Below are 20,742 nucleotides of genomic sequence, written 5' to 3'. Positions count from 1 at the left end.
ATTACACCACTGCACTCCAACCTGGGTGACAGAACAAGACCCTGTCCCAAAAAAAAAAAAAAAAAAAAAAGGTAAAAACAAACAAAAACTTCTTAACTCAGGTGCGGATAGAAATAGGCTGTAGGCACTGTGCAATTTGCCACAATCTGCTCCTCTCTCCTACCCGTCCACATCAGAACACTCCTGAGAAGGGCCCTACAATTCGAGACTTCTTAGTGACTTTGACACCCAGAATGGATCGTTTTTTACATCACCCTCTGCCATGGCAACAAAATGATTTTCAGTAATAATCATGTAATGGTCAGTAATACTCATTATGTTATTTTTCTTCTGTTTAAAAGAAGAATATATTTCAATTTTAAAGATATTGAGCCGGGTGCAGTGTTTCACGCCTGTAATCCCAGCACTTTGAAAGCCGAGGCAGGAGGATCACTTGAGGTCAGGAGTTCAAGACCAGCCTGGCCATCATGGCGAAACCCTGTCTCTAATAAAAATACAAAAATTAGCCAGGTGTCGGTGGCACATGCCTACAGTCCCAGCTACTCAGGAGGCTGAAGCACGAGAATTGCTTGAACCCAGGATGCAGAGGTTGCAGTGAGTCAAGATTATGCCACTGCCCTCCAGCCTGGGTGACAGAGCAACACTCTGTCTCAAAAAAAAAAAAAGGTATTGTTCAAATTGAGAAAACGTTTCAAGTATTAATTTAAAATGTAACTTTCCAAACCAAGGTTTTGTACCTCACAGTCTTCACTGTTTCACTATTTTAAATTGTAAATTAGAATCTCCAAGTGAGTACATAGAGTGACAGAAGTGAAGTGACTCGAGATCTGGTTCTTTTTCTGGACAATAATTGTGCTGGCACAGTTTACCTAGAGTGTTCTGAGAAAGGCGGGAACACGTAACGCCACAGGGGTTGTGGGTGTGGATTTTGCCAAGTGGGTATCGTTTTACCAACAATTCTGAACTCTTAGGAGCTTCCTCTCCCAACTAATGTGTGTAGCTGGCGCTACACACGTGCCAGGGTCAACTGTAAAACCAGGAGTTCTTGAAATAACTTCCGTGTAGAATACAATGTTTACAAAAGGATGAGAAATGAAAACTGGCTAATTTGAAGCATACACATACATAATTAAAACTCAACATAATTGGAACTTAGACCAGCTAAACATTTTTTTCAGTGTAATTGTCTAGAATTGCTGGCATGTAGTGATGATTTAGAAAGCAGACCAACTTTTAGCTGTTGGTTGTTTTTAAGTCCTCCAGCTTATTGCAAGCTCCGGGGCAGAGTGCTCCCTGGCTCTGTCCTTGGTGCTCCATGGCCATAGCTGGGTAGTGGGACCCTGCAGGGCTCAACCTGACCTTTGAAACTGCCCAGCAATCATTTCCACTCGTTGTAGGCAACAGTCTCTTCCATTATTTTGAGCATTAAGGCTCCTACACAACCTCCGCCCTCCTCATTCTCAGCCTATAACCTAACTTCCTGCTTCACCAAAGAAATTAAACCATCAGATGTGACTTTCCATCCCACTACTTACCATCATAGGTCCATCCACCCGCTCCTTCCTCCAGACTCAGAGGATGGGTCTCTCTTCCTAATCAAGACCAATCTGTTTCGCCATCTCCAGGATTAGTCATTATCATCATCATATCATCATATCTCTGTCTCTCCACCTGCAACTCCTGCTCCTTATCCTGTCTTTGTACACACACTTAATTCTCATCCAAAAAAAAAAAACTATGAAAAATGAAACGGGCCAGGCACAGTGGCTCACACCTGTAATACCAGCATTTTGGGAGGCTGAGGCAGGAGGATCGCTTGAAGCCAGGAGTTCAAGACCAGCCTGGGCAACATAGTGACATCCTGTCTCTACATACATACATACATACATATATACATAAGAAAATTAGTCAGGCATGGTGGCATGTACCTGTAGTCCCAGTTATTCAGGAGGCTGAAGTGGGAGATCCCTTGAGTCTAGGAGTTCAAGACCACAGTGAGCTATGATCACACCACTGCACTCCGGCCTGGGTGACAGAGCGAGACCCTGTCTCAAACAAACAAAAGAGGAGCTAGCATCCTCTAGCTCCATCCAGCCTCCCTCCTCTCATTCAAACATCTTGAGAGAGAGATCTATGCAAAGTACCCATCTCATTATGTCTCCTCCTGATGTAAATTCAGCCAATGGCTGTTCGTTATGTACAAGATAAACTACAAGCTCCTTATTTGACTCACAAGAGCCCTGCATGATCTACCCCCTGCCTACCTGGTAACCTCAGCTGGTGACCTGTATGTCACCATAGTATCTATTCAAACTCCTTTAGTCTGATACCCTATTTTTGAAGTAATTTTCTAGTAACTAATTAAGTGCCCCATGTAAATACTAGGAATGGGGATGCGTGGAGGGGGGTAAAGTATGTGTCTTGTATAATGAGACATAAGTACCACCATTATTAGAAAGCTATGTCTTTCATTGTAATCAATTGGCATTATCAGTCTCTCCTGAGTTGGGTTAGCATGAGCCAGACCCCCTGAGGCTAATCCACTCTGGATGCAAATTAACAAATTAACATTTGCACCCACAAAAACTGAGAACCAGATCCTCTTCTAGGGGCCCCACCAAGGTGAAGCTACCCTGAAAGGCTGCCAGAAGCCAGATGTTCCTTCTCTGACATCTTTCTTGTCACCTGTCAGTATCCATCTCTGTAAGGGAGACAGGGTATGGGGTTTGGAGTCAGGACTAACTGGGGTCAAATCCTAGTTTCCCAACTGACCACACTAAATACAGGCCTTAGAAAATCACCTTACTTCTCTGAGTCTATTCCCAAGATTGTAATACCTATATATGTGATGGCTGTAAGATGAAATGGGTTTCATAAAAGCACCTGATCCTGGGAAACAGTAAGGAGCATCTTCAAATCTGTATGGTGACAAAGATTAACCTGAAGATCAGATGTGATACTGGAGCCACTTTGACCATGATGGGGAGGTAGAGCTGTACAGAGAAGATGAAGGTATTTTTCATTTAGATGTTCCATGAAATTATTTGTTATATGTATTTCAGAAAAATCTTGGAAAATGTATACCAGTCATGAAGATATTGGGTATGATTTTGAAGATGACCCCAAAGACAAAAAGACACTTAAGCCCCACCCAAACATTGATGGCGGATGGGCTTGGATGATGGTGCTCTCCTCTTTCTTTGTGCACATCCTCATCATGGGCTCCCAGATGGCCCTGGGTGTCCTCAATGTGGAATGGCTGGAAGAATTCCACCAGAGCCGTGGCCTGACCGCGTGGGTCAGCTCCCTCAGCATGGGCATCACCTTGATAGTGGGTATGTTCACGTGTGACCTGTTGTAAAACTGAATCATTATCAAATGACAATTTCCCACTGTAAGTAATGTTTTATATTGTTGTAACATTTGATATTGGATGTGACTAGCTACTATTTTTTAATTGTGATAAAATATGCATCACATAAAATTTACCATTTTAGGCCAGGCACGGTGGCTCACACCTGTAATCCCAGCACTTTGGGAGGCCAAGTTGGGTGGATCAATTGAGGTCAGATGTTCGAGATCAGCCTGGCCAACATGGTAAAACCCTGTCTCTACTAAAAATACAAAAATTAGCCAGGTGTGGTGGTGTGTGCCTGTAATCCCAGCTACTCAGGAGGCTAAAGCAAGAGAATTGGTTGAACCTGGGAGGTGGAGGTTGCAGTGAGCCGAGGTTGTACCATTGCACACCTGCCCGGGAGACAAAGTGAGACTCCCTTTCAAAAATAAATAATTTTACCATTGTAAGCATTTTGAATCCCATTAAGTACACTCATATTGTTGCACAACCATCACCACCATCCATCTTCAGAACTTCTTTTCATCTTCCCAAACGGAAACTGTATTTAATAAACACAAATTCCCCATTCCCATCTCCCCTCACCCCTGGCCACCACCACTGTACTTTCTGTCTCTATGAATTTGACTATTCTAGGTACCTTATGTAAGTGAAATCATACAATATTTGTCCTCTTGCCTCTTGTGTGATATAACAATTTAAATACTTTAAACATTTGGATTATTTTAAAAATTCATCATTTTGGCTGGTCCAGTGGTAGTGGATTATCAGAACTTATTAACATTAGTGTCACTAAAGTTGGTAAACAAACCCTGACTGCTAAATTTAACTGGCTTTAAAAAAAAAAAAGAAAAAAGAAAACTTTCATTTAAAAAAACTTTATTTAGCCCCAAAGTCTGTTTGCCTAACCATTATAATTCATTATCTACCATTATAAATATCTGCTTATTTAACATTTATGAATATTTGTAAAGATAAAAATGTTAGATAAAACACTATAAAAGTCCAGTAACAATCTCATTTCAGAGTTCTGATTTTTTTTTTTTTTTTTTTTTTTTGGACAGAGTCTCGCTTTGTCACCCAGGCTGGAGCAGAGTGGCAAAATCTGGGCTCACTGCAACCTCTGCCATCCAGGTTCAAGCAATTCTCCTGCCTCGGCCTCCCTAGTAGCTGGGACTACAGACACCACCACACCTAGTTAATTTTTTGTATTTTTAGTAAAGACAAGGTTTCACCATGTTGGCCAGGCTGGTCTTAAACTCCTGACCGCAAGTGATCGCCTGCCTTGGCCTCCCAAATTGCCGAGATTACAGGTGTGAGCCACCGTGCCCAGCCCGAATTCTGATGTTTTCAATTTGAGATATTATTGATCACTCATTATTGAAAAATCTTCTAAACTGTCTCTAGAAAGCTTACTGATATATAGCTAACAGAAAGTAATAACAATATATTCTTGTATTTTCTTTTTTTTCTTTTGAAATGAGGTTTCTCCATGTGGCCCAGGCTGGTCTCGAAATCCTGGCCTTAACAGATCTGCCCACCTTGGCCTCCCAAAATCCTGGAATTACCGGCCTGAGCCACTGTGTCTGACTGCATTTTCTTTTTTTAAAAAAATTGTTTAACATGGAAGCATAGATTCAAGTTTTCCTGAATATATACTACCTATTGTTGTACTTTCTAGTGAAACCTAACCATACAGCAATCTATGAAGTCAAGTCTTATATAGCTGGAGATACTAAACCTGGGAAGTTATTATAAATATAATGCTATGATGGCTAATGTGTTTCAGTTTGAAAATGAAATAACTCTTACTGTCAATTAATATTTAATAAGCATCTATTATATACTAGGGGCTTTCCCTTACATTATCTCATTTAATTTTATTTCCTTCCCTTAACAATGCTCTGAGGTAACCACCACTCTGATGTTTTTCAGTTGTTTCACTTGAAGGTGAAAGCCATATATTTATATCTAATTGTTTGAATTTAAAATATTTATAATATATTTTATCCTGGAAACATAAATGGCCTCTAATCTGTTTTTGGTTTTGTGCGAGTATGTGTATGCCAGGCCAATGTGTGTCTGATTGGAATCTGTGCTTTTCAATGATTTCCAATTAGTAATTAATTTCTTGAATCCAATTCAGAGACTTGTTGATCTTGGCTGGCATTCAACTTATTTTTGTTGTTGTTGTTTTTTACTTTTTTTTAGAAACAGGGTGTCACTCTGTTGCCCAGGGTGGAGTGCAGTAGCATAATCAAAACTCACTGCAGCCTTGAACACCTGGGCTCAAGCAATCCTCTCACCTCAGCTGCCTCAGTACTAAAACTACAGGCATATGCTAACATGCCCTGCTCATTTTTAAAACTTTTCTGTAGAGATGGGGCCTTGCTATATTGCCCAGGTTGATCTCAAACTCCTGCTTTAAGAGATCCTCCTGCCTCAGCCTCTCAAAGTGCTGGGATTACAGGTGTGAGCAATGGTTTTTTTTTGTTTGTTTGTTTGTTTTTTTGAGACAGAGTCTTGCTCTGTCGCCCAGGCTGGAGTGCAGTGGCACAATCTCGGCTCACTGTAACCTCCGCCTCCTGGGTTCACACCATTCTCCTGCCTCAGCCTCCCAAGTAGCTAGGACTATAGGCGCTCACCACTATGCCCGGCTAATTTTTTGTATTATTTAGTAGAGACGGGGTTTCACTGTGTAAGCCAGGATGGTCTCGATCTCCTGACCTCGTAATCCACCTGCCTCGGCCTCCCAAAGTGCTGGGATTACAGGTGTGAGCCACCGCACCCAGCCAAGCAATGTTATTTTTGATAATACAAACAATATTAAGGCCAGGCGTGGTGGTTCATGTCTATAATTCCAGCACTTTGGGAGGCTGAGGCAGGCGGATCACCTGAAGTCAGGAATTTGAGACCAGCCTGGCCAACATGGTGAAACCTCGCCTCTACTAAAAATACAAAAAATTAGCCGGGCATGGTGGCAAATGCCTGTAGTCCCAGCTACTGGGGAGGCTGAGGTAGGAGAATTGCTTGAACCCAGGAGGTAGACATTGCAGTGAGCCAAGATGGTGCCACTGCACTCCAGCCTGGGCAACAGAGTGAGACTCTGTCTCAAAAACAAAAACAAACAAACAAAAAAACAACCAATATTAGTTATAATGGTAGTCCTAATGATAGACAACAAGGACAAAGTGTTATTTCTCAAGTTATGTGGCATAAATCATTTTTGTCTGTAACATTATTGAACTGACTTCTTCAAATCTGCATTTGTTTTGTTAAACTAGGACTATTTGTCATAGGAAACATGCAGGTAGGTTTATTTCAGCGTCGGGCATGTTCAAGTTTTATGTCAGTTGTAATTCTACTTTCTTAGTAAAGGAAAATTGTGTTTCTATAACACTTAAAATCCAGCTTTCTTTCCTTTTTAAAAATATATTTGTAAGGGGCAAAACAAAACACATGTAGATTTAATCTTGGAAGTGTACGCACACAGTAATGTCAAAAAAAAGACTCAGAAGAAGGCCAGGATATGAAATGTCCCAATAGTTTCCAAATCATCCACTAAGTTGGTCTTAGATATTATGTTTCATAAGTCCTATGGAAATAAGCAACAGAAACCAGTCCTGAAATGATCGGATATGGTTTTAAAGATGATTCCCAAAATAAGAATCCCTATCTCATGGTGAAATGTGATGGTCACACTTGATTTAATGGAGAGGTAACTGTGTGTTCAGAATTTTGTGTGAGAGTCCTCGAATTCCAGACTGTGGAATTTCAGATTTTAGACTAATCTTTCTACAGGGAAAGCTGCCTGCCAGATAAACATTTTTTGCTCTGAGTCTCAGAAATCATAACACAGCAGGCCTCATAGTTACATAAATGAAAGGTCTTTTATTCTATCTATTTACCTAAAATTACTGTTCATTATCCCAAGCCTCCTGGTACAGGGTGGCTGCAGATTTGTTGAGCAACCTCAGGGAAGTTTTTCAAGCCAGAAACCAACAGTAACAGCTCTCCTTTATTGAGCACTTACTGCATGCCAAATGCATGTTAATGTACACGATCTCATGTGATCCTACAACACTGGAGGACAGACCATTGTCTGTATGTTACAGAAGAAGAATATGCAACACTCAGAGACATTAAGTAACTTACTGAAGGTTGAACAGCCAGTAAGTGTAGGGCTGGCTTTAAACCTGGTCCATGGGACTCCAAAATTGTGTCTACCATGACACTGCCTGCCATTACATCAAATGAGAACTGAAAACATACTTGAAATGAATAATACAAATGGTTTTTATGTTCTAATCATTGTAAGCACAATTGGGCTACCTCTTAAATTTAAAAAGGTCCTTGGTTTTTTGTTTTTTCTTTTTTTTCTGAGAAGGAGTCTCGCTCTGTCATCCAGGCTGGAGTGCAGTGACACTATTTCAACTCACTTCAATCTCTGCCTCCCAGGTTCACACCATTCTCCCGCATCAGCCTCCCGAATAGCTGGGACTATAGGCGCCCGACACCACACCCGGCTAATTTTTTGTATTTTTAGTAGAGACGGGGTTTCACCGTGTTAGCCAGGATGGTCTCGATCTCCTGACCTCGTGATCCGCCCGCCTCGGCCTCCCAAAGTTCTGGGATTACAGGCATTAGCCACTGGGCCCAGCCAAAAAATCCATGATTTATATGACAGCAGTTAAAAGTCCTCTCTCTTGGGCAGTGGTTTGCATATGGCAAATTCAATAAATATGCATCGTTTCCTTCTTTTTTTTTTTTTTTTTTTTTGATGGACTCTCACTGTGTCACCCAGGCTGGAGTGCAGTGGTAAGATCTCGGCTCACTGCAATCTCCACCTTCCGGGTTTACACCATTCTCCTGCCTCAGCCTCCTGAGTAGCTGGGACTATAGGCGCCCACCACCATGCCCAGCTAATCTTTTGTATTTTTAGTAGAGACGGGGTTTCACCTTGTTAGCCAGGATGGTCTCGATCTCCTGACCTCGTGATCTCCCCTCCTTGGCCTCCCAAAGTTCTGGAATTACAGGCATGAGCCACTGGGCCTAGCCAAAAAATCCATGATTTACATGACAGTAGTTGAAAGTCCTCTGTCTTGGGCAGTGGTTTGCATATGGCAAATGTAATAAATATACCTTGTTTTCTTCTTTTTTTTTTTGAGACGGAGTCTCGCTCTGTCACCCAGGCTGGAGTGCAGTGACAAGATCTCGGCTCACTGCAACCTCTGCCTCCTGGGTTCAGGTGATTCTCCTGCCTCAGCCCAATGAGTAGCATGGATTTGCCACTGTCCTGCAGAAGGTCCCAACTTTTAATAAAATGTAACCACCTCATTTGTATTGTAAACCAAAAAATATCTGAGACTGGTCTCAATCAACCTGGAAGTTTATTTTGCCAAGATTAGGGACATGCCCGAAAGAAATAAACACAGGATCACAGAAACAGTCTGTTACCTGTGCCTCTCTCCAAAGATGATTTTGAGGACATCAATATTTAAAGGGGAAAAGTGGCCTGGAGGGGAAAGGGAGGGTACAGTAATCCACATGTTGCAAGAGAAAAGGTGCAGGTCAGGGAATCATCAATTTCGTATTCATCTCACACTCAGTAAATCGGCACTTTGACATAAAATAAGGTGAACATAGAGCAGCTACCTGTGGAGCTGTATAACCCTTTCTCTGTGGCTATCTGCTTAGGAATAAAAGGAAAAGCAGTTGCTTGCATGAGTCAGCTTTCAGCTTAATTTTTTTCTTTTGGCAGAGTGAATTGGGGTGCCAAGTTTGTATTTTCCTTTGACAGTATCTATAGCAGCCTTTGTGATAATTGCTCTCTGAATAATTCTTGGTGGATGCCTTATCGTTGGGGGAATCCACAGGCTACACAAGATAGATTACTTGCTAAATCACTTTAGAGCAGTGATTGTCAATCTTGATTGCACATCACATCCACCTGGGGAGCTTTACGCTCCCCACCCCATGCTCAGGCTGCACCTGGGATGGGCTCCAAGTATCAGGATTTTTTTTAAGCTCCTAAGCGACACCACTGTTCAGCTAAAGCAGACAGTCATTGATTTAGAGGCTCCTAACTCTTTACTATGATGAGGGGTTACCCTAAGAGACCTGGAGTTCAAAGAACTACCTACTTCCATCCCCCAGCACTGCCAAGGCTCACCTGTGATTGCTCCTCTCTTCACTGGTGCTTTTTCTCCCCTATCAGCTGCCAGGATGGGTCAATAAAATATAACTTCCTGAGCGTGTTCCCCACAGCAATGGGACACTTTTTGTTTGAGATGAAGTCTCACTCCGTCATCCAGGCTGGAGTGTAGTGGAGCAATCTCAGCTTACTGCAACCTCTGCTGCCCAGGTTCAAGCGATTCTCCTGCCTCAGCCTCCCCAGTAGCTGGGATTACAGGCGCCCGCCACTGCACCTGGCTAATTTTTGTAGTTCCAGGCTGGTCTTGAACTCCTGACCTCGTGATCCACCCGCCTTGGCCTCCCAAAGTGCTGAGATGACAGGTGTGAACCACCACACCCGGCTGGGACACTTTATTACAGTGGGAAAGGGTCCAAGATTCAGATTCCTTCTGAAAATGAAAAAGATAATCTGGATAATCTCATCCCAAAACACTGAATTACTCTATAAAAGTGTGAGTCGTGGTCAAAGGATTGTATCTCAATTGTATGATTTCCCCTTCTCCTTAGATTGTGTGGGAACTTCTTTTATTTTCTTGAAATGGTGGTTTGATTTTGGCAATGCTAGTGGACCATCAGTAAACAGTGTGTAGAAAATGAAACTGAGCCGGCGCAGTGGCTCATGCCTGTAATCCCAGCACATTTGGAGGCTAAGGCAGGTGGATCACCTGAGGTCAGGAGTTCGAGACCAGCCTGGCCAATATGGGGAAACCCCGTCTCTATTAAAAATACAAAATTAGCCGGGGTGGTGGCGCATGCCTGTAATCCCAGCTACTCGGGAGGCTGGGGCAGGAGAATCACTTGAACCCGGGAGGCGGAGGTTGCGGTGAGCCGAGATCGCGCCATTGCATTCCAGCCTGGGCAAAAAGAGTGAAACTCCATCTCAAAAAAGAAAGAAAGAAAGAAAAGAAAGGAAGAAAGAGAAAGAGAGAGAGAGAGAAAAGAAAGAAGGAAAAAGAAAGGAAGGAAAGGAAGGAAGGAAGGAAAGGAGGGAGGGAGGAAGGAAGGAAGGGAGGGAACTGAGAGTCAAAGAGCTTGGTTTTTTTGTTTTTTTTTTTAAATGTACATATATTTTGTAACCATGGAGAAGTCACAGCATTTCTGGGTCTCGCTTTGCTCATCTGCAAAACACAAATGACTGAAGCCCCAGCATGCGAGAGTTGATTGAGTTGATAACAGTGTCTGGCTGTTTAGTTAATGTTTTTAGCAGTAAAATAGTTATACTTTATTTAATTTATAAAATTCCTCCAGATATGAATATTTGCACTGAGTTTGGAATTTTCTCCTTTTTTTTTTTCTTTTTTCTCAAGCGCCTTTTTAATGTAATGTTTCATAAAGCACCTCAGAAAAATTTGCTTCTGGGCCCTTTCTGTGAAGTGGAAAACATGATTGTGCTACTGAACTGTGATCTGCTGACCTTTCAAAGGGCTATAAACAGCAAACTGACAAGTCATGCATTTTTCTGTTTTTTACCCACTCATCCAAGCTAGGCGTAGTCAAGTAACCATGGGTTTAAAAAAACAAAAATAAAAATGTGTGAAGAAATCAAATAAGTATGTCTAACTTATGGTATGTGAATTTCATTTAACCCCAGTCATTCCATCAGATTTTTAATCAATGCATTTATTTTATATATTATTTCTATAATATGCATATTTAATAACATTTATATAAAGTATGTTTAATATATTAAGTCTAGGCCGGGCGCTGTGGCTCACGCCTGTAATCCCAGCACTTTGGAAGGCCGAGACAGGCAGATCATGAGGTCAGGAGATCGAGATCATCCTGGCTAACACGGTGAAACCCCCTCTCTACTAAAAATACAAAAAAAAAAAATTAGCCGGGCGTGGTGGTGGGCACCTGTAGTCCCAGCTACACGGGAGGCTGAGGCAGGAGAATGGCGTAAACCCGGGGAGCGGAGCTTGCAGTGAGCTGAGATCGCGCCACTGCACTCCAGCCTGGGCAACAGAGCGAGACTCCATCTCAAAAAAATATATATATATAAAAAAATATATATATATATATTAAGTCTATTCTAAGAAGTTGATTTACTGAATTATTTCCTGTAATGCAGCAGAGTTAATTATATTAATAAGTCTTTACCTTCATAGTTTTTAGGATTAGGCACCCACAAAACCACTAGACAAAATAAACTCATTAGCAGACTCTACCTAAATATACACATGAATATAGTTAGAACTTTAAAGGAAACTTTATTTTAGTTTAAGCCAAAAGGGAAGCTCTTTAAACAAGTTTTTAACATGGTTCTTCTGCATATAAGGTTTCATAACTTTGTAAAGTAATGATCAACAATAAGATGATGATTAAAATATGCCATCTTACTGAATATTGAGTACTAGCTCATATAAATCTGGATTCCTATTTGAACTAGGAATCATTGATCACAGGATAAGCATTCAGCTCCAGTGACATCAGAAATTACCACAAAATCAGGAGGAGAACAAAGAAGGTTGACAATTAAGAACTAGAAAGTCAGCCAGGTGCCGTGGCTCAAGTCTGTAATCCCAGCACTTTGGGAGGCCAAGGCAGACAGATCGCTTGAGCCTAGAAATTCTAGACCAGCCTGAACAACACGGAGAAACCCTATCTCTATAAAAAATACAAAAGTAGCAGGACATGATAGCACAAGCCTGTAGGTCCAGCTACTCAGAAGGCTGAGATGGGAGGATCACTTGATCCCAGGGAGGTCAAGGCTGCACTGAGCCGTGATCACACCACTGAACTCTAGCTTGGGTGACACAGTGAGACCCTGTATCAAAACAAAAGCAAAAATAAGAAAACAGAACAAAACTAGAAAGTCAGCATAAAGGAAACAATCAGAATGCATTTCATAAAATACTGTGCTCTTGTGAGTGTTGTCACAACTTACACAATGGAAATGGATTCCCGAATCTCCATAGCCTGATAGGTCTGGTCAGAGACTGTGCACACCAGCAGGGATGGGAGTCTGTATGAAGTGATGACAACTAGTTCTTTTCAGCTTGGTTTCAATCTGGGTATCCTCATGAAAACAGGCTATTAGTTTTCTGCCTGAAGCACAAGAGTTCTGAAGATTCCCTTCCTGTACTCCCTTTTGGTCTCAGTTTCCTTATCTGCAAAATGAGTATAATGAAGAGAGCTTAGTTTACATGGTTGTTGAAACCATTAAATGACATAATTTGTATAAAGCACTTAGCGAAGTGCTCGGTAAATGTTAGCTAATAGATAAATATGGTAATATATATACATATAAAACATATAAGCTTAAGTATGTATCTTTCAATAGAAGGTGAACATAATAACCTTCTGTCCATATAAATCCCCAAGTTGCTTCTTGTAATGTATATCTATACACACACACACATAAAGCACTTCTGTATCTTTGAAGCATAATTTAAAAATCATTGATTGAAGGACCTGATAACAGTTCTTTTTTTTGCTCATTATACATAATACATTTTTAATATTTCTATTTTAGTCAAAAACTGAATTTTTTTTTTAATTTTGAAAGAAGCCAAAGAAATAATGTAAGTGAAGCCAGGTTTTAAGACCAGAGGGAAGGATGGAGACTGTAGCAAACTGGAAAGGGTGTGTCCCAGTCAAACGGGCTCAGTCACCGCACAGCTCCAACTAACTTTGGTCCTGTGGGAAGGTAGTCTGTGTTGCCACTGGACTTTTTGTGAATACTCTTCATTTTTAAACATCAGCAACTAATTCCAGACATTTTTTAGACTTTGTATGGGATCGACAAAACGCATCCACAGGCTAGAGATAGCTCCTAGACCACTGGTTTTGTTGTAGACGAAAGAATGAATGTCTATTTATTTCAGGTCTGCCTTTCTTGAAAACCTAGAACCTTTGCTCTCTGATGAAATTACTTAAAATCATCTTTGCATGCTAAAAATGTTTGGCATATAAAGCAATGGGGGCTTTTTGTTTCATTTAACAGCTCTAGTAACATTTTATTATGTGTCTTCACATGAAGATTTATGAGAAAGAATGAAACTGAAGCGCCTTTAGTCAATTCCTTTTCCAATGCTCTGTGACAGGCCCTTTCATCGGCTTGTTCATTAACACCTGTGGGTGCCGCCAGACTGCGATCATTGGAGGGCTCGTCAATTCCCTGGGCTGGGTGTTGAGTGCCTACGCTGCAAACGTGCATTATCTCTTCATTACTTTTGGAGTGGCAGCTGGTAAGCATGTGGCTTTTTTTAAACTCGATTTTAAATGTATTATAAGACATCTTGGCAGTGGATTTAATTGTGGGGAAGAGACCCATTAAAACATTCTGTTCTGTTTCCTCTATCCCACTTCACCCCAACCCCTCCCTACACTCCAGGAAATACATTTTAACATTACATTTTACTATGCCTTAAGTGGGGGAAGCCCACGCAGCAACAATACTTGGCCTCCCTAATAGAATCAAATTCTATTTCCATGCCTGGTTCTAAATGCCAGTGCTATCTCCAGTGAGGGACAGGAAAAGGAAGGCAGTAATGTTGACTTAGGTGAATGGACCAAAGATTAAGGAAATTACATCAGTGTGGTGTGGGAAATAAACTAAATAATAGGCCAGGGGCAGTAGCTCATGCCTGTAATCCCAACACTTTGGAAGGCTAAGGTGGGCAGATCACTTGAGGCCAGGAGTTCAAGACCAGCCTGGCCAACATGGTGAAACCCCCGTCTCTACTAAAAATACAAAAAAAGAAAAAAATTAGCCAAGTGTGGTGGCACATGCCTGTAATCCCAGCTCCTCAGCAGGCTAAGGTATGAGAATAGTTTTAACCCAGGAGGCAGAGGTTGCTGTGAGCTAAGATTGCGCCACTGCACTCCAGCCTGGTTGACTGAGTAAGACTCTGTCTCAATAAAAATAATAATAATAAAGCCTCCTGTGTGAAAATAGAAAAGAAAAAACATAGATAAGTAAACATTAAAAAAACAAAGACTAAGGAAATCAATAACATTCATTTACTCTTTAATAATCATTTGCTCTTTTTTTTTTTTGAGATGGAGTTTTGCTCTTGTTGCCCAGGCTGGAGTGTAATGGCACAATCTCGGCTCACTGCAACCTCCACCTCCTGGGTTCAAGCAATTCTCCCGCCTCTGTCTCCCAGGTAGCTGGGATTACAGGCATGCACCACCATGCCCAGCTAATTTTGTATTTTTAGTAGAGACGGGGTTTCTCCATGTTGGTCAGGCTGGTCTCAAACTCCCGACCTCAGGTGATCTGCCCGCCTCGGCCTCCCAAAGTGCTGGGATTACAGGCATAAGCCACAGCACCCGGCCTTATAATCATTTACTCTTTTAGCCCTGTTCAAATTCATAAAATAGCATAAACCACACATATATGTAGAGACTAAGAAGCAAATCTAGAGTACAGTTAGGTTGTCATTCCCCCGTGAAGAGGTTAATATTGGCTGCCAGGTACCACAATCTGCATATCTATTATGCAAAATATATTCCCAGCCACAATTTCCTTTATCAACAGGTAGTGTGATTCACACAGATGAGTAATTACTTGTACAATTGCATTTTAAATAAACTGAATCTCCAGCTTGACATTCTTTTTGAGTACAGAGCGACAGTGAATGTGTTAGCATAAGAGTTAAAAGTTAGCTTGGAATTCTGGCTTTTCTTTTTTCATTGCTATTATCTGTGTGACTTTGGGCAAGTTATTTAACCTACTTACACCTCAGTTTCCTTTTCTGCAAAATGGGTATAATGAAGAGCTTAGTCTACATGGTTGTTGAAACCGCTAAATGACATAATTTGTATAAAGCACTAAGCAAAGTGCTCAGTAAATGTTAGCTAATAGGTAAATGTGGTTTTATATATATATATACACACACACATATATAAAAAACATATAAGCTTAAGTATGTATCTTTTGATAGGAGGAGAAAGTGAACATAATAACCTACTGTCCATATAAATCCCAAGTTGCTTCTTGTAATATATATCTATACACATACACACATAAAGCACTTCTGTATCCTCTGAAGCATAATTTAAAAACCATTGATTGAAGGACCTGATAACAGTTCTTTTTTTCCCTCATTATACATAATACATTTTTAATATTTCTATTTTAGTCATAATTGACGATGGTAAATATTTGTGGAGTCAAATGTGATGTTCTGATACATGTATATATTGTAGAATGATTGAATAAGGCTAATTGACATATCCATCACCTCACATACTTGTGATGAGAACATTTAAAATCTACATTTAGCAATTTGAAAAATATACAATATATTATTACTAAGTACAGTCACCATATTTTGCAATAGATCACTAGAACATATTCCTCTGGTGAAAACGGTTCTTTAAAAATATCAGATGTTGGCCAAGAGCAGTGGCTCACACGTGTAATCCCAGCACGTTGAGAGTCCAAAGCAGGTGAATCGCATGAGCCAAGGAGTTTGAGACCAGCTTAGGCAACATGGTGAAACCACGTGTCTACAAAAAATACAAAAATTAGCCACACGCGGTGATAGTCCCAGCTACTTGGGAGACTGAGGTGGGAGGATCATCTGAGCCTGCGGAGTTGGAGGATGCAATGAGCTGTGGCTGCACCACTGCATTCCAGCCTGGGCAACAGAGTGAATCCCTGTCTCAAAAAAAAAAAAAAAAAAAAAAAGTCAGATATTTTCCCTGAGTACATTAGAAACTCTTCCCTATAATCGTCCAATAATAGGGCTAGCACGGGGGTTTTTGTGTTATAGGTGAGGAAATAAACACTCCTTTTGCTGAGACTAAGGAGCCAGGTTGGGGTGTCTGGACACATAGTGCAATCAGAGGAGGCTAAAGACAGCAGAGGTCCTCAGAGAAGCCATTCATTCTCCCAGCAACTTGCTAAGCACATGCTGTCTGTTCTGGGCAGTCCTGGGCATACCAGTGGTGAAAATACATGGTCTTGCCTGTCTGGAGCTTATATTTTTCTGATGTGAGAATGCGGCTCCATTTTGTTATTGGAGGAACTTGTGCCGCAAAGCCTGTTGGGAAAAATGGCGGGCTAGAAACCTGCTTGGCTGGATGGTCTTTCTGCCGCTTATCCCTGGGGGCTGCTTTTTAAATAATCACTGTTACAGCTTTGTCAGAAATAAAAAAGCGTAAATAGATGCTAATTAAGGAAATGCAAGTGATCTTTGCTGCAAATTCTGGATCTGGCCACTGATGTTGCACCGTGTCTTTTCTTCCCCTGTCGGCCTGTGCAGGCCTGGGCAGCGGGATGGCCTACCTGCCAGCGGTGGTCATGGTGGGCAGGTATTTCCAGAAGAGACGCGCCCTCGCCCAGGGCCTCAGCACCACGGGAACCGGATTCGGTACGTTCCTGATGACTGTGCTGCTGAAGTACCTGTGCGCAGAGTACGGCTGGAGGAATGCCATGCTGATCCAAGGTGCCGTTTCCTTAAACCTGTGTGTGTGTGGGGCGCTCATGAGGCCCCTCTCTCCTGGGAAAAACCCAAACGATCCAGGAGAGAAAGATCTGCGCGTCCTGCCGGCGCACTCCACGGAATCTGTGAAGTCAGCTGGACAGCAGGGAAGAACAGAAGAGAAGGATGGTGGGCCCGGGAACGAGGAGACCCTCGGCGACCTGCAAGCCCAGGAGTGCCCCGATCGGGCCGGACACAGGAAGAACATGTGGGCTCTCCGGATTCTGAAGACGCTCAGCTGGCTCACCATGAGAGTCAGGAAGGGCTTCGAGGACTGGTACTCGGGCTACTTTGGGACAGCCTCTCTATTTACAAATCGAATGTTTGTAGCCTTTATTTTCTGGGCTTTGTTTGCATACAGCAGCTTTGTCATTCCCTTCATTCACCTCCCAGAAATCGTCAATTTGTATAACTTATCGGAGCAAAACGACATTTTCCCTCTGACGTCAATTATAGCAATAGTTCACATCTTCGGAAAAGTGATCCTGGGCGTCATAGCCGACTTACCTTGCATCAGTGTTTGGAACGTCTTCCTGTTGGCCAACTTCACCCTTGTCCTCAGTATTTTTATTCTGCCGTTGATGCACACATACGCTGGCCTGGCGGTCATCTGCGCACTGATAGGGTTTTCCAGTGGTTATTTCTCCCTAATGCCCGTAGTGACTGAAGACTTGGTTGGCATTGAACACCTGGCCAATGCCTACGGCATCATCATCTGTGCTAATGGCATCTCTGCGTTGCTGGGACCACCTTTTGCAGGTAAACTCTGTGAGGTTTTAAGAGCTCAGAGTGCATGTAGATATGGTGTGTTATGTTATAAAGTCCAAGATAAGAAGGAGGTTTCCATTTGTGCACATGTTCCTTTTATCTTCCCATTCCTGCCCCCTAATTTCTCATTTATACATTTGAGTAAGTTAAAGGCTATTCTTTCTTTTCTTTTGTTTTCTTTTCTTTTCTTTTTTTTTTTTTTGGAGACGGAGTCTTGCTCTATCGCCCCAACTGGAGTGCCGTGGTGCGATCTCAGCTCACTGCAACCCCTGCCTCCCAGGTTCAAGCGATTCTCCTGCCTCAGCCTCCCAAGTAGCTGGAATTACAAGTGCACACCACCACGCCCGGCTAATTTTTTATGTTTTTGGTAGAGATGGGGTCTCACCATGTTGGCCAGGCTCGCCTCGAACTTCTGACCTCAGGTGATCCACCTGCCTCAGCCTCCCAAAGTGCTGGGATTACAGGCAAGAGCCACCGTGCCCGGCCAAGGCCATTCTTTTATGTAGAATGTAGATGAAATGTAGATGAACTTTCGATCCTCTCCACATGATAAGGCAGTCAGGCTGGTAGAGTGAGGAAATAAAGCGGATGGGTTGATGGAATACTGCCGGGCTCCTTACCCATTTGAAGAAGGTGGCCTCTGGGCAGTTCCAGCTGATTTCTGTCACCAAGAAATACTGAGAATTGTTGCCAGATCTTCTGGGTGTTGTTTCTCCCCAAAGGGAAGCTAAGAATCTGTACTGTTAGGTAGCACTAACAGATTTCCAAAACACCATGTGGCAGGTGCAACAGAACACATCCATGGACTCAATCCAGCCCTGCATTCGCTTCCTATTGTTGCTGTAATAAATTGCCAGAAACTTACGGTGGCTTAAAACAATGCAGACTGGCCAGACGTGGTGGCTCACACCTGTAATTCCAGTACTTGGGGAGGCCGAGGCAGGAGGATCACTTGAGCCCAGGAGTTCGAGACCAGCCTGGCCAATACAGTGAGACCCCATCTCCACACAGACACACACACATGCATGCATACACACAAGCACGCACACACACACACACACACACAAATACAGATTTATTATCTTACTGTTCTGGATGTCAGCAGAGCTGAATTCCTTCTTGAGGCTTTAGGGGAGAATTTGTTTCCTTGTCTTTTCCAGCATCTGGAGGCCACTTTCATTCTTTGGCATGTACCCTCTTGCTCCATCTTCTAAGCCAGCAGTGTAACGTCTTCCCACCTCTCTCTGATTCGGACTTCCTGCCACCTCCTTTCACCTTTTTTTTTTTTTTTTTGAGATGGAGTCTCCCCCTGTCACCCAAGCTGGAGTGCAGTGGCATGATCTCAGCTCACTGCAACCTCCACCTTCTGGGTTCAAGCAAGTCTTCTGCCTCAGCCTCCTGAGTAGTTGGGATTACAGGCATGCGCCACCACGCCTGGCTAAATTTTTTTGTATTTTTAGTAGAGATGGGGTTTCACCATATTGGCCAGGCTGGTCTCGAACTCCTGACCTTGCGATCCCTCCCACCTCGGCCCCCTGAAGTGCTGGGATTACAGGCGTGAGCCACCATGCCTGGCCACCTCCTTTCACTTATAAGGGTGCCTATGATTACATTGGGCTCACCTGATCCTGGATCATCTCCCCAGCCCAGGTCCTAAATTAATCACACCTGCAATGTCCCTTTTGCCCTAATTAGGTCACATATTCATGGGGTAGAGAAATTAGGGATAGGAGCATTCTGCCTACCACAGGCCTGAAGGCCACTAGCTGGCAACATCTAGGATACGATCTCTGTCATGTATTCCCTTCATTTACAAGAGGCAAATTCACCAGAGAACTTGGTATTCGGGCATACCAGAAGCCTTGGGCATCAAGGAATCTTGTGTCTGGTCCAGTGCCTTTGTGGAAAGGCAAGTCAGGTTTAGGCAGGTAGACTCATGCCCCAAGACACCAGCTGCTGGGTGAAGATAACAAGGTCTATCTTCTGTCCAAGAACTGGAGATAGGAGTCTGCATAGCATGGCAAAGGCTGGGGCAGAATGCCAATACAAAGGTGCTCTCTGGTGGTGGCCCTCAGCCAGCCAGCCAGGGCTGGTAGTGATTGTCAGAGCTGCTGGAGGTTTTGTGCAGAGCCTCGAGCTAACCCAGTGGAGCCTCACCTGTTCAGATGTCCCCTCCCCCAGCCACCCCCAAGCACCCTCCTGTCTGGGCCCTACAGGCTCTTTATTCTCATATCCTCTGGCAGGAGTATCTCTCCCCAGTGGGTGAAGGAATCCCATGGGTACAGGACAAAGCCCTCCCTGCCCCTTTTTTCCTAGTCTTTCTATAAGTCATAAAGTCACCTCCTCCCTTAAGACCCCCACTGGCAGAGAGCTTGTGCCAACAAACACGCTTTTAAATCCCCTTGAAATCTAAAGTACAAGAAATCATAGATTTTTGCCTATGCAGCAGACAACACCGGCAGTCGGCTGACTAAAGGTTTAAGGTCCAAGAGTCCCCTTAGGAATCCTCAGGGCTACATATAGGGCTCCTCCTGGAGCAAGCTGCTCCTGGTGTCTGCCTGTGCACAGAGATGCAGATGCAGCATTTTTAAGTGAAAATGGCTATAGCAACAGAGCAAACTATATTGGCAGTTGAAAGGTCTAAAATTGCTCACTGATCTCATGTAAAATTCTCTGTCAGGTCAGAATGCATTTGATTATAACATCCTGACAATGATGGTTTAAGCATATTTCTGTCACATAACCAGAAATATAGAGTTCAGGGACTGGAGGATGTTGGGGCAATGTCTCAGAGATCCTCTTGGCCGTTTCCTCATGCTAACTGCCTCATGGTGACATAATGGTTGCTGTATCTCCAGCCACTGCATCATCATTTATAGCAGGGAGAAGGAAGTGAGGAAAGGCTCAGTCCCATCAGAATTCCACTTACATCTGATTGGCCAGAACTATATCACACAGCTAGTTCAAGCTTCAAGGGGAGCTGTGAAT

The 20,742-nt window shown here is 42.8% G+C and overlaps 1 protein-coding gene and 1 long non-coding RNA gene across 2 annotated transcripts in view; one reads left to right on the top strand and one right to left on the bottom strand.

Moving 5' to 3' along the window:
* Window positions 1-20,742, top strand: part of SLC16A14 (solute carrier family 16 member 14) — a 35,927-nt gene that overhangs the window by 7,267 nt on the left and 7,918 nt on the right. Inside the window, exons 2-4 of the mRNA XM_003908064.4 lie at window positions 3,063-3,335; window positions 13,597-13,740; window positions 16,768-17,745. Of these exons, the coding sequence (XP_003908113.4) occupies window positions 3,077-3,335; window positions 13,597-13,740; window positions 16,768-17,745 (1,381 nt within the window). The 5' untranslated portion in view covers window positions 3,063-3,076. The remainder of the gene's footprint in view (window positions 1-3,062; window positions 3,336-13,596; window positions 13,741-16,767; window positions 17,746-20,742) is intronic.
* Window positions 11,796-19,058, bottom strand: LOC116269197. Its single transcript, XR_004176649.1, has 3 exons — window positions 18,842-19,058; window positions 12,438-12,660; window positions 11,796-12,317 (listed from the first exon to the last, which is right to left on the bottom strand). It is a non-coding gene; the product is annotated as an uncharacterized LOC116269197 (long non-coding RNA).

Source organism: Papio anubis, chromosome 10 (genome assembly GCF_008728515.1).
Source record: "Papio anubis isolate 15944 chromosome 10, Panubis1.0, whole genome shotgun sequence".
In the NCBI taxonomy this organism is placed as follows: Eukaryota; Metazoa; Chordata; class Mammalia; order Primates; family Cercopithecidae; genus Papio; species Papio anubis.
The sequence above is the reverse complement of the archived record's forward strand: the minus strand, read 5'-3'. Positions and strand labels throughout refer to the sequence as shown.